The 14,782-nt window shown below is 39.6% G+C and overlaps 1 protein-coding gene across 1 annotated transcript; it reads right to left on the bottom strand.

Annotated features, from left to right (window-relative positions):
• Positions 1-5,482: 5,482 nt before the first annotated feature.
• LOC118809041 (L-seryl-tRNA(Sec) kinase-like) lies at positions 5,483-14,335 on the bottom strand. The gene is given in 7 exon segments (XM_036571969.1): positions 5,483-5,972; positions 8,320-8,413; positions 10,739-10,814; positions 11,266-11,336; positions 11,338-11,465; positions 11,878-12,130; positions 13,645-14,335. Coding segments are annotated over 7 exon segments (1,074 nt in total). The 5' UTR covers positions 13,867-14,335; the 3' UTR covers positions 5,483-5,742.
• Positions 14,336-14,782: the final 447 nt, after the last annotated feature.

Below are 14,782 nucleotides of genomic sequence, written 5' to 3' on the forward strand. Positions count from 1 at the left end.
GAAATCTTACCCTCCAGAAATATGTGGCCTGGGACAGACAGGTGTTTTCATTGATTATGCCAGGATGTTGAGAAGGAGGAATACTCCAGACACTGTGTGTGCATTGAGTTTTGTAGCTCTGCAGCTGTAGCTAAAGCTGAGACTGCCTTTTGTGCTGGATTGTTTCTATACTCCTGTATAGCAGATTTGTATGGTTGATGATTGTGAGTAATATTGGTGTGTCCCAAAAGGCTACCTCGCCAGTTACAAGTCCAGCTGCTAACAGTCTACGACACTGTGTAGCAGCTTTTGCATAGACCTGGCTTTTCATAAGAATAATAGAAAGGCGCCCTGAAACTTTGGACCTTTTAATATTACTACTATTATTAATAATAAACATCTTAATATTTTTGTTTTACTTTTTTCCCCTCTTCACTGCAGTTCTTTTGCATTTAACTACCTTCGTTAAACTAAAAATAACAAGCTTTTAGAGCCACAACAACAGAGTAATGCCACTGTGTTCTCTGTAAAATCAGGCCAAGGTGCAGTTTTAACAGCTCCACACTGGAGCGATTCTGTCAGAGCACTTGATTGTGTTTCAAGTAATTATCTCCATAATCATCATTTCATGAGACATGGGTGATCATAATATCGGCAGATGTTTAGTACAGTAACTGCACTATACAGGGTGATTCAAACAGATTCATCAGATTTTAAAATGATTTATTTCACTTGTAGATCTTTACAGAACAATGCAGTGAACTGTAAATGGTGTAAATGAGCATAAAGGTTATGTAATTGTACAAGGTCTCAGTATGAACCTCCTCCAGCTGTACAGACAACATCAACACCATAGTCAAACTCATCCCATACTGGGTTGAGCATGTCGGGTGTCGCTGCACTCACGGCTCTTTCAGTGCGATTTCGGAGATCATCCAGTGTTGTGGAACTAACGACGAACGCTCTGAGCTGTTGGAGGTTCACTGCCCACAAAAATCACACTGCACAGTTATGACTGATTCACTCTTATTGAAGTGGAGAACGCAGAACGCTTTCTGTTCAGGGTTCTTATCTCCTCACAGACTGAAGGGAGCCATCTTCTGGTGACGGTCAGAAACTCTATGACCCCCTCTTTCAATTGGTATGTGATTGGTTCCTAGACGCCTCACGGTTGTAAAAATATGGCGCTTTGAAATTGGATGAATCTTTTTGAATCACCCTGTACCTGTTTAGTTCAGATAGAAACCTGCGCCTGCGTAGCTGCCGTCCTGAAGAATTCAGTTCTAACTAGAGTGGTAAATCTCAAACTTCACAATGATTTGATTAAGATTTTCATACATGATTCAGCAGATCATAATCCCCAGTTTGACCATGTTCTATGATTCAGCAGATCATAATCCCCAGTTTGACCATGATCTGTGATTCAGCAGATCATAATCCCCAGTTTGACCATGATCTAATTTATTCATTATTACTCAAACATCACTGGAAAATCAATGCACTAAGTTTGAAAATATCCAGAGAATTCTGTTTTGGCCAAAAATGAGGACTTACTTTATCAAACATAACATTATTGTTATAATCAATAATAAGTGCTTCTAATGTTTCCGAAATCAACGCAGTTGAATCGCCACTTTTAACTCAGTGCATCACAATACATTTTTACACCCCTAGTACCGCAGCCTTCATACAGTCCTGCACAAAAGTGTGCAGTGAGTTCACATTTCCTCTACAGGGAGCGAACTTTAATATGACATTTTTTTTTTAATTAAAGGTGCCATAACTTCTGCACAGGCGATGGTATATGTTTTTTCTCCAGTATGTTAAATTCTTCAAACGAACAGAAATTGTGCATAAAATGTGTAGATGTGTGTTCTCTGCAGAGGATGTGTTACTTATTTACACTTAGAAAAGCAACAAAATTTAATTTGACCAAAACTCACACAGTGCACTTTTATTTATTTATTTATTTTATTTTTTCAAGTTTTGGAACATCTTTTTGAACAGGCTGAAACAAATTGTGTGTAGCAGCTCCTCAGTATAGTCCACCCAATATAATGTGTGTGTTATTTTTTTTTATTTGTTTAATTTTGATATATTTGGCACACCTGAACTCAATTTCCAAATCCCACACAAAACCCACAGGTGCTTCATTTCTTCTTGTAATGACTTGTAACTGAGATTTGTTTGTGGACAGTAAATATTGTCTTATTCTAATAACTTATAACAGCGTAAGAGATTATGACTAAAGACAACTCAGTGTTTTTTTAAACATGTTTACCAACATTGGGCTAAAATGTTGAATAGTTCAAGCCGTACTCAGTTTTTCTACCCTTTCACTCTGACGAGGCCTTTATTTTATTATAATTAGCATTTTATATTATTTTTTATTATTTACTCATTGAATATTTTGTAAATTACTAACATTATCATTTTGTAGAAGTACCTATCAGGGAAGTCAATAATGCTAAATTTACAGACTTTAACTGTTCTGACTTCAGAATTCTGCTCTAAAGCTGGAGTTGGGCGATACAGCAGAATGTCATATCACAATACTTGAAGTTTTTTACGATACACGATATGTCACGATATTTATTTTTTCTGATTTTTCATAAGTTAGAACAGACAAAGTAGTGTCACATTTTAAAAATACTATCAAAAACTATGAATAAATTTATTTGTATTCACCATTTCACACACTGCTGTACTAAACCAGACTAAACAGGACAAATTATGCTCTCTTTGTAATCAAACGTGCAGTTGGGGAGTGACTTTTAAGTACTGATGATGTTCACGAAGTGCTCAGAAAAGCATTTTGGGACATGTTGTGATGTAATTTATCATCATAACGATGGATATTGTGGTGATATTGCCCTTGGCTGAAGAACGTTTCTGTTGTGGTCAATAACGTAAGAGTTACAGCTGTCGTAATATAAGAGGGTGGATTTGGGACTTGTTTTATTCTTGGGTGGTTGTGGCACTTGATAATGACATCTTTTGTAACTCGTGTGATATTAGAGGACAGATGTTTTAGCTGGACAGCTGGATTGTGACTGTATATTGGCTGGATGTTGTGTTGTGGCTGGTAAAGAGGAAGACGGCTCACATTCAAGAACTACTCAATTTTTTCTTTAATCGCTCTTGTAAAGGAAAACAGTGCTTTTTGTATTCACCTTCATCTCAAGCCCATCAGTTCATTTGCATTCACTAATTAAAAAAAATAAATTAAAAAAACTTTTTGACGTGGTGTTTTATCTTCATGGTACGTCACTTAGAAAACTGTAGTGCAAAAAATATTCACAGAATAAAACTTTCAGATTTCACTGAAACAAATTAGAAACTAATACAGCTGTATGCAAAACACACCTGGTCAAAAGGCATGTTCTGATGATTTTAAGGTGAAAATAAGTTTCTATTCTTAAAACAGATGGTTCTTCAAGGGTTCTTTAGTAAAGAAAATGGCTCTGTATAGAACCATGAACATTCAAAGAACCCTTTGCATGATCAAAAGTTTCAGATTGATGGAGATGGTGCTGTATATGGTTCTATATATAGAAGCTTTTTGAAAAGGGTTCTTCTATTGTTAGAATGCCAAGCTTGTAATAATAGAAGAACCCTTTTTAAAAAGGTTCTATATATAGAACCATATACAGCACATTCTCAATCAATCTGAAGAACACTTTCACCATGCAAAGAACTGTTTAATCATGCAAAGGGTTCTTTGAGTGTTCATGGTTCTATATAGAACCCATTTTCCTCATGAAAGAACCCTTGAAGAACCATCTTTTTTTAAGAGTGAGAGATCAGACTTCTGCACAGTTTAGTTCACAATGTCTATTTATTTGCTTAGTTTAACATATTGGGGGGAAATAAATGTTTATTTGTTTAATGTTATTTTCCCACAACTTGAAAATCTCAGCAAATATATAGAAACTGTGCACTAAGAATTGCAGAAAAAGGTCATATTTAAGTGTGATCTAAGTGTGTTAATGTATTTTCACTAAGAAAATCAATGTAATTTAACCCGAGTGTTCAGACTTTTGCATACAGCTGTATATTAACATATAATTAACATTATCAACCACTGTACACTTTAAATGATGAAAGATGATAATTATGATATAACAACAAATATAACTTCAGTACATCCTTGATTCCATACCAAACATTTTTCTTTAGAAGTGATGAAAATCAAATTATTGGTGCGTTATTGGTGATATTATAAGCCGATACTGATAATAGCACAGTTGGCTAATATTATCGGCCAACTGATACATCATTCAGGCCCTACTGGCTTGTGTGCTGTTATTCTCTGTATGAAAATGGACAAAAGTATACTATGTACAAAAGTATTGGGACACACCTCTTAATCATTGAATTCAGGTGTTTCATTTTGTCCAATTGACAAGTGTATAAAATCAAGCACCCAGTCTGCCTTTACACACATTAGTGAAAGAATGGGTTGTTCTAAAGAGCTCACTGAATTCGAGCGTGGTGCTGTAATAGGAGGCCACCATCACAACAAGTTAGTTCATGAAATGTCTTCCCTCCTAGGTATCCCACGATCAACTGTGAGTGGTATTACTGAAAAGTGGAAGCGTTTAGGAACCACAGCAACTCAGTAATGAAGTGTCGGACCACGTAAAGTTACAGAGCAGGTGTGCCGGGAGCTTCATGGCAGGGTTTCCATGGCCGAGCAGCTGCATGGAAGCCTTACTTCACCAAGCACAATGCCAAGCGTCGGATGGAGTGAAAGCACGGCGCCACTGGACTCTGGAGCAGTGGAAACGTACTCTGTGTAGTGATGAATCAGCTTCTCTATCTGTCAGTCTGATGGACGAGTCTGGGTTTGGCGAATGCCAGGAGAACCTTACCTGCCTGACTGCACTGTGCCAACTGTAAAGTTTGGTGGAGGAGGGATGATGATATGGGGTTGTTTTTCAGGGGTTGGTCTAGAACCCTTAGTTCCGGTGAAGGGAAACCTTAATGCTTCAGCACCAAGACATTTTGGACAATTGTAGCTTCCAACGTTGTGGGAACAGTTTGGGGAAGAACCTTTCCTGTTCCAGCATGACTGAGCCCCAGTGCACAAAGCAGCTCCATAAAGGCCTGGCTGGGTGAGTTTGGTGTGGAAGAACTTGACTGGCCCTCACAGAGCCCTGACCTCAACCCCATCAAACACCTTTGGGATGAACTAGAACAGAGATTGTGAGCCAGGCCCTCTCGCCCAACATCAGTGTCTGACCTCACAAATGCTCTTCTGGATGAACGGACAAAAATTCCCACAGATACTCTCCGAAATACTGTAGAAGCTTCCCAGAAGAGTGGAAGCTGTTACAGCTGCAAAGGGGGGACCAACTCCATATTAATGCCTATGGATTTAGAATGAGATGTCATTAAAGCTCCTGTAGGTGTCCCAATACTTTTGTCCATACAGTGTTTGTTATACAGCTATCTGTCTGTACTTCAGTCCATGTTTCTAGATAACAGTGCGTCATACAGCGTCAGAAACCACAAAGTTTATTTCTGATTACTTAACTCCACACGGTTTGAGGCCAGTGTGTGCTGATTCATGCATGCTGTTAGCACAATGCTAATTAGTGGGTTACAAGCTTCCATTACATATTATTCACATTAGCCTTGTAGCACCAGTGCAGACACACTGTCCTGGCTGATAGACCACACTGGGGTAAGAGGGGAAACTAAGTACACTTGTTTAAATTAGTGTAATAAAAACAAAGCCTCTTAAATTAAACTGCTCTCTTATGCTGTTGTGGCTCCCGTGCCAATGCCGTGTCTCTCCAGCACGTCGTCCCTCTGCTGCTGAAACACGGTGAGCGCTCTGCTGACCACTCGCTCCACGTCCACTGTCTCCCCTTCGGACACAGGCAGCTCGTGAAGGACGTGTCTTCTCAGCTCCTGCAGGAAATGACCCTTCTGCTCACTCAGATCCTTCGCCAGGACCCTCAGAACCTCAGAGGACGCTTTACTCTCTGACAGCACAAGAGCAAACCAGCACTTTTTTCAGTAAGTCTTTATAACACACACTAATATATAAGGGCTGTGACCATTGGTTATATTAGTAATCAGGTAATCTATGAATTATTTTGAAGAAGACAGTTGTATGCAAAAGTTTGGGTGATCATAGTCAAATAACGTGTTTTGTTGATTTTTTAAGCAAAAAAAGTTTAACATCCTCTACAAAGAACAAACTTTGGCATTTTGGGCAAATCTTAGTGCAGAGTTTCTATTAGTTCTACAGTTTCTGAGTTTAACATGTAGGGAACAATAAAATGTGTCATAACTTTTGCATAAGCTTACTTTTTTTATATGTTACTTCAGTAAACAGTAATAGGCTCTCTAATAGTGCATAAACGCTGGGTAAAACAAATTCCGGACAGTTTTTAATCTCAGAAATACAGGTGTTTGTATCACTTCAGCTCACCACAGAGTGGTGTCTCACTTTAACTTTGTCATAGATCCCAAAATTTGAATCGGAGGTTTTGCATAGAACTGTTGGTGAACCAAACACACAACAATGTGGGAGTACAAACTTAACAAAGGATATAAATGATTCGTGGAAACATTCCTTCACAGCTATTAGAGTACAATAATGTCTACAGAGAGATAAGCTGATGGAGATGAAAATAACTATAACCAAAACGCTAGATCAGCCATGTTAGCTGGAGATGCTGAAACTGATTGCTAACAATAAACTAGTTGGCAAAAAGCTAAACGCGCCACTTTAGACGTTTTACACAAACACTGTAACCAGTAAACGAACATCTGCTCCCCTCTGAGCTCTCGCTCTCTCAGATACTGACAGCTTTTGAGGGAGAAAATGAAAACTGTTCCTCTGAAAGCGGCTGCAGCAGCAACTTTAAAGGACGAACTGCACATTAACGTTAGTCAGCAGTGCTGAAATGCAGACACAGAGGTTCTTTTCCTCTGTCTGACAAAGTTTATTCCTTTGCTAACTTCACAAACTCATTTTTCCACTACTCATCATCAGCTGACAAACCGCTGAAACTGAAAGATAAGGTTGTTTTTGTTCCAAACTCGAACACTTGAGTGAGCTGTACCCACTCTACTTAGCGTCGTTACTGTCATTGCTTTAGCAGAAGCAGTGTTACCCTGCAGTCAATACTTCCAGCAGAAAAAATGCAGAGATGTGAAAAGGGCCTGTTGTGCCTTAAACCTGTATTGGATGAACTTATTTTCATTTAGAACAAACTGTACTTCAACCAAAAGTGCCCAATCTTTTGCATACAACTGTACATACAGTACTGTGCGAAAGTCTTATGCAGCCATGAAAACTGTTTAAAACTATTTATCTTGGCAGGAAGTGTGTTTTTGACAGAAAAAAGACTTTAATGTTAGAACAAAGCAAATAAATTATAAATACAGTAAAGCATGAGTTAACAAGAGCTTTTTAATATGTTGGTTGAAAAGAATAACTGTTTAGTTCCTGACTACTCGCTGCACTTCAGCCATTGCATGGATTTATTATATACAATCAGCAAGGGTCAATTAGGTAAACTAGGTGTTAGATGGTAACTATAAATACAGGAGATGTTTGGAAATTACTTTATTTGTATTTCCCTGTTGTCAGAAAGAAAACCTTGTATCTCCGTTTTTGTTGTTTTTTTGGTTTTTGACATAATTTGAAAATACCTGTTGCCCTTTACATTGTGTGTAAATTTCGTGATGAATGGACCAAAAGAAACGGCCCAAAATGACTTGGAAAGACGTCTGGTTCCATCGACTTGCATTAAAAGTAAAGTAGGTTTTTTCCTTCTGCTGTAAAGTTACCATTGTGGAGATACAAGGTTTTCTTCCGACAGCAGCGATTTATTCTAATGTTAGTGTTTTTGAACAAATAAACCACTTTCTGCCCAGATGAATGGCTTTACAAGTCATTTTCTCACATGATCAAAACCTATAACACGTAGCTACAGTGACCCCAAAAGTTATTTGGACACTTGGCAAAGAAATAACCATCTGAAACTCACCAGCCGTCTTTTAAAAGAATACTTTACCAAAAAGTAAGGGACATTCTTGGAATAATCTGTTTAAAATAAATGCCAGTTTGACTTTTGACTTTTTCCTAACACAATGAACTTAATACATTTTTAAGTGTGACAAATGTCCAAATATTTTTTGGGGGTCATACATTGTTAAATTACAATTGTGAGTAAGTGATCTAAAAGGAAGTAGAACGTTTCTAAACAGAAAGTGTTGTGTTACTGCTGCCTCCTTTGGAAGCTGATCAGTTATCTTTTTATGATATTGTGGTTATGCTGTATATAGATTCTAATATTACAGCAGTGATAAATGTACCTCTGGCTGTCAGCATGGCCTGAGACACCAACCGCCGGCAAGCCTGGTCTGCCTGGTGCACCACACTGGAGGCACAATGCTCTCTGTCTGCTGCCTAAGAGAGAGAGAGAGATAAAGAGGGAGAAAGGAAGGAAACTAAAATGCTTCATAACGCCTTAATTAGCCATAATTAAACGTGTTTTCTTTTTGCATGCCATGACTGTGAACTACAATGCCACTGTTGTTCTGAATAAGACACATATGGTTACAGACAGATTAAAGTGATACTTCAGCAAAATGTACACAATGTCCCTCTCATCCCAAATGTAGTCGATCAGTCAAGACATGTTTGGTGTATAAAGTTTTCAGTTTTGTACTGGAGCTACGAGGCTAATGTAGCTTTCGTCCATTGTTATAGAAACAGTATGACATACACTGATCAGGCATAACATTATGACCACCTCCTTGTTTCTACGCTCATTGTCCATTTTATCAGCTCCACTTACTATATAGGTGCACTTTGTAGTTCTACAGTTACAGACTGTAGTCCATCTGTTTCTCTGCATACTTTGTTAGCCCCCTTTTACCCTGTTCTTCAGTGGTCAGGACCCCCATGGACCCTCACAGAGCAGGTACTATTTGGGTGGTGGATCATTCTCAGCACTGCATTAACTCTGACGTGGTGGTGGTGTGTTAGTGTGTGTTGCGCTGGTCTGAGTGGATCAGACACAGCAGTGCTGCTGGAGTTTTTAAACACCTCAGTGTCACTGCTGGACTGAGAATAGTCCACCAACCAAAAACATCCAGCCAACAGCGTCCTGTGGGCAGCGTCCTGTGACCACTGATGAAGGACTAGAGGATGACCGACACAAACTGTGCAGCAGCAGATGAGCTATCGTCTCTGACTTTACATCTACAAGGTCGACTGACAAGGTAGGAGTGTCTAATAGAGTGGACAGTGAGTGGACACAGTGTTTAAAGACTCCAGCAGCACTGCTGTGTCTGATCCACTCGTACCAGCGCAACACACACTAACACACCACCACGTCAGTGTTACTGCAGTGCTGAGAATGATCCACCACCCAAATAATACCTGCTCTGTGAGGGTCCATGGGGGTCCTGACCACTGAAGAACAGGGTAAAAGGGGGCTAACAAAGTATGCAGAGAAACAGATGGACTACAGTCTGTAACTGTAGAACTACAAAGTTCACCTATATAGTAAGTGGAGCTGATAAAATGGACAATGAGCATAGAAACAAGGAGGTGGTCATAATGTTATGCCTGAACTGTGTATAGTGTCAGAAACCACATAAGTAGGTCTATTAGAAATTAATTAAAGTGGATTCCTCTAAATTCTGACTGAAATGTAAACAAAGTCATACAGTGGTTTGATGTAAAATGCTCCGTTCTAAAGAAAGTGACAGACGTTGGTTCACAGTGGAGGTGATACGAACCAGACATTTAATGTTTCTAAAATGCAAGAAATAGTTATGAATGCACAATGATATGAATACTTATCATTATTTGATGATAGTTTGGAGAAAGATCTAGCCATTTTTTTTTATCCATCGATGGCAAAGATGTACTGAAAGGTACTGTATGGCAAAACAGTCCCCAAAAGAAAACTTTATCACTCTCATCATCAGAATTCCATATAAAACTCAGAAGACACATGTAGGTTCACTGGTGGTTTTGGACAGTGAATAATACTAGAATAGTGCATTTCCTGAAAAAACTGGAGAGTGCGCAGCTAAGGCTTCTTCTTAGGCGGTTGCTAAGGTGTTGCTAGGCGGTTGCTATGGTATAAGTGTTGGTTGCTAAGGTGTTGCCATGGTGTACAGGGTCTTTACTGATTTATTTTTAGTGGGTTGCGAAGCAGTACATCGTTGTTGAGTAAAATGAATGGGAGTCAATGGGAGGAACAAGGAATGAAAGGAAGACACAGAGGAGTGCGGGTCAGTATGGAGCTGGATTAGAGCTTTGACACCTGCCCTGAGCAGCACAATGCAGTTTGGTGGCTTTTGGACGCTGTTGGCTGGAGTTAATGCAGTGCTGAGAATGATCCACCACCCAAATAATACCTGCTCTGTGAGGGTCCATGGGGGTCCTGACCACTGAAGAACAGGGTAAAAGGGGGCTAACAAAGTATGCAGAGAAACAGATGGACTACAGTCTGTAACTGTAGAACTACAAAGTGCACCTATATAGTAAGTGGAGCTGATAAAATGGACAATGAGTGTAGAAACAAGGAGGTGGTCATAATGTTATGCCTGATCGGTGTGTATCTATATCTATCTATCTATCTATATATATATATATATATATATATAATATATATATTATATATATATATATAATGACAAACAGATGAGTGCGGGTCAGAACAACATTGCTCTCAGATAGTATATGTGAAATTGTGTCTTTCTAAATTCCCCCTACCCTCTGCTCTGAGTCATCTTGAAATGGACTCAAGGGGTTCTCCAGTGCTGAGGACATCAACTGGAGCAGCTTTTGGCTATAAAAAGAAGAATGAAGAGACCACTTGTTTAACGACAGAATCCACCAGTTTTCACATTTTTGAACAGTTTAAACTGCAGAAACTGTGTAAGCCATCACATTTGCAGTAACGGCCTCTACTCTTCTGGAAAGGCTTTACACTAGATGTTGGAACATTGCTGTGAGGATTTGATTGAGCATTAGTGAGGTCAGGTACTAATGTTGGATGGTCAGTTCTGGATCACTTCAACTCATCCCAAAGGTACTGGACGGAGCTCCATCACTCCAGAGGACACAGTTCCACTGCTCCACAGCCCAATGCTGAGGGGGGGGGGGTTATATATTTACATTCCTCTTTAACTGTAACTAATTTGCTAAGCTCTGTACATTATTTGCAATAAAAATACAGCTTTGATTTGACTGTACAGTACAAGGGTATTGGTGTTTGGGAAACACCACTCTATACATACATGTCCGTGTCTGTGATGTCAGTGCTTATCAGAGTCAGACTGCTTTGCTCCCACTGGTTTTTCTGTGCGTTTTGGAGGCTCGATGCGTTTGGACATCTCTACAATGATCTCATCCGGCACTGGCTGCCCTCTGTCCTGGTTTCTAGAGAGACACACTTCCAACGGACAATGCAGGTACAGCTGGCAGAAACCTGTGGAATCTGTATTCAACGAGAGAGAGATTAGAGATTTCACCTGTTCCAGACTGTAAAGTCTGTTTTACAGGTTGGAGGTTTTGTTTTGCCAGCAATGATTTTTCATGTTTGTGAACCTTTTTTGCTGCTGTCTGAACACAAAACATTGAGGAAAAGCATCAGACTGTCATCAAATTAAGGAAACTGATTTAAAACGTCTCTGTTCGGTTTAAAACGGGATAGTCTTATTATTCTACCAACTAACTACTATAAACGATTTGTTAGGTCGGTTACGGTTATGAGGGCGAAGAACTGAACTGAATCTATATACAGACCCTTAGTTTAGAGTTTAGTTCAATTGAAAAGTCATGAGACACAGATGTTGGTAAGGTTTTGAGTCAGAGCAATAGCTGAGCCTGGGAGGACCCTGTTCACCTACACTTTCTGGCGAGTTGATACACTTCATATCTCATGCTCTGGTAGTAGAAATTGTCATCAAGCAGCACTGCAATTCGTGGAGGTTGAGATGATGATCTGCGCAGGGCAGGTAAGATTTGCTGCTGCTCTACTGCCTGGCTGAAGCACTCCCACACGTTTCCCTCAGTCCGACAGGGGCTGGGTGCCTGAGGATCCTGCAGGAAACTCTCCAGGCAAGTCAGCACGGCCTGCCTGTGCTGCTTCCATCTGGTTTGCTAAAAAACAACAAAGAAATAATAAGCAGACGTTGGTAGTAACTAGTTTTATTATGCAGCTCCAAGTCCGAGTTTGATGGATTTGTAATACTTTTACTTCTATCCAAAGTATATTTGTGCGGAATTGTAAGAACATTTCCCATTTTAGATCTGGCTCATAATTTAGTTCCAACCTACCTGTCTCTATTCAAAGGCTCCTTAAGGCCTTGGTTAGTTGGATCAGGTATGTTAGATCAGGGATGAAACTAAACTCTCCAGGGTGGTAGATCACCCGGACCAGACTTGGGCACCTCTGCTTACATGTATTATTACCTGTCATCAATTCGGGACCTAAAGCAGGGATCTTCAATTGTAACCACAAAAGGGCCGCGGGTTTGAAGACTGAGGCTGAATCCCAAATGGCTCCAAACTCCCAATATAGAAATAAAGGCTTCTACACTTGGAAAGCTGTTTACATTCAGCCGTAAGCTGTACGACTCCCCAGCTAACGTTTGGTGCATTATTTAGGTGTGGAAGTCACAGTTTTATGATCTATGCAGTGCAGTACTGTAGGGAGTAGTGAGCCATTTCACAACGGCTCTTTGCGGATAGGATTCAACATCCCTGACCTAGAACAGTGGTTCCCAACCCTGGTCCTTGAGCACCTCCTGCACATTTTAGTGTTTCCCCTGCTCCAAACATACCTTAACCAATAAATGGACTCATTAACAAATGCTTCATGACTTGACGTGTGTGTATTAGAGCAGGGAAAGCACTAAAATGCAGGGGGTAATCTAGGACCAGGGTTGGGAACCTGTAAGCTAGAGGGTCAATATCTGGTAATCTTCTCTCTATATATACTCTATATATATATAGAATGGTTTTAAATGGAACTATTGCCTTTATATATGTATATATATTATGCTTAAATGGTTCTTTGCATGGTGAAATCGCTCTTCAGATTGATGGAGAATGTGTTATATATAGTTCTATATGGAACCTTTTTAAAAAGGGTTCTATTGTTACAAGCTTGACATCGTAACAATACCAGAGGCCTTTTTGGTGGTTCTATATAGAACCTTTTTGAAAATGTTTCTATATAGAACCATCTACAACACATTCTTCATCAATCTGCAGAACACTTTCACAATGCACAGAACCCTCTAATCATGCAAAGTGTTCTCTGAGTCTTCGTGGTTCTGTATAGAACCATTTTCTTAACCTTTAAATAAGTCTTTATGAAATGTGTAGAAACGTTCTTCTGGCCCTGAAGTGGTTCTGCTATTCTTACAAGCTTTACACTGAAACAGTAGCAGAACACTTTTTGGTGCTACACTGAACCATTTTCAAAAAGGTTCTAGATAGAACTATATATAACACACTCTCCATCAATCTGAATAACCATTTTATCATGCAAAGAACGACTTAGGCATGAAAAGGTTCTTTATAGAACTCATGGTTTGAAATACAACCACTGCCTTTAGTAAGGAACCTTTGAAGAACCATATTTTTTTTTAAGTGTGTACAGTTCTTACCCCCTTTGACAGGCTGTCCCCCGAGCTGAAATCGAAGGCCTCTTCTGCTATGAGGTGGTCGTATGATATGATAAAAGTCCCCCAGCCCTGTTTACTGATCTGAGCAGAAGCTGCCTGGACAAGGCTGGATTTACCAGAGGCAGGTAACCCGCACAGCACACACAAGCAGACTGTAGCAGGCATGGTGGGATCATTAGGACACTGTCCAGTCCCACTGAGCATGAAGACCAGTCCAGAGTAGCTTATAGAGTATTATTCCCAGAGAGGTAACTATCACCTGGGTTAAACGACAAACTACAAGGTAGTCATAACAAGGCTAAAGGACCGCAAATGACAGCTTCGCCACAGCAAATACTGACCTTGTCTGTATTTAATATCATTACTGTTAAAATGCCCCCATTTTAACCCTTTAATAATTATAAATACTCGAAATTCCCACTGGATGTAGACTCAGCAGTGCAAATGCTCTCTGTAACAGTAACACGGTGTAGCGCCCGTTTATGAGGCTGCTACAAATATGACACCTGTTATGTAAATAATGTTACGTAATGTGATCCTTTAACCTTACAGGTATCGCTATAATTTGTAAATCAATGTCGTTTATATGATCGTTTAAACATAACGACTAACTTGTACGCGAAAATCCAGTTTACTCTCCCTCCTTCCTAGCACTGCAACTGTCCTGGTTGCAGCTCTCCTCATTGGCTAGGGTAGAGCACGTGATATACAACGTCATCGAAACGTTCCGCTAAGGCGTGTAGGGATTTGTAGTTCTTTTACGCGTTACGGCTGAACAAGCAACCGTAAAAAAAAAAAAACACAAATACGAGTATTTTCTCTGTTAAAAATTACGACAACTATCGTATTATCTTAGCTTAATGTCGTTTCAGTGTATTATGGTCCTTTTCTTCATAACAAACATTAAAATTCGCTAATAGTATGCTGATGTCTCGGTAGCTAGCTGGCTAAATTTCCCATTCCACCTTAAATAGTCGAGCAGTACCAATGTGTGAAGCGCCAGAATGTAACTTCTGCTCCATTTAAGGTTGAACTGGAAAATTCGAACAAGAAGCTGTACAACAACAACAAAAAGGAAAAACGATAATACATTAGACAATGTTGTGGGAAAGAAGAAGAA

This window comes from Colossoma macropomum, unplaced genomic scaffold (assembly GCF_904425465.1).
Source record: "Colossoma macropomum unplaced genomic scaffold, Colossoma_macropomum, whole genome shotgun sequence".
Classification (NCBI taxonomy): Eukaryota; Metazoa; Chordata; class Actinopteri; order Characiformes; family Serrasalmidae; genus Colossoma; species Colossoma macropomum.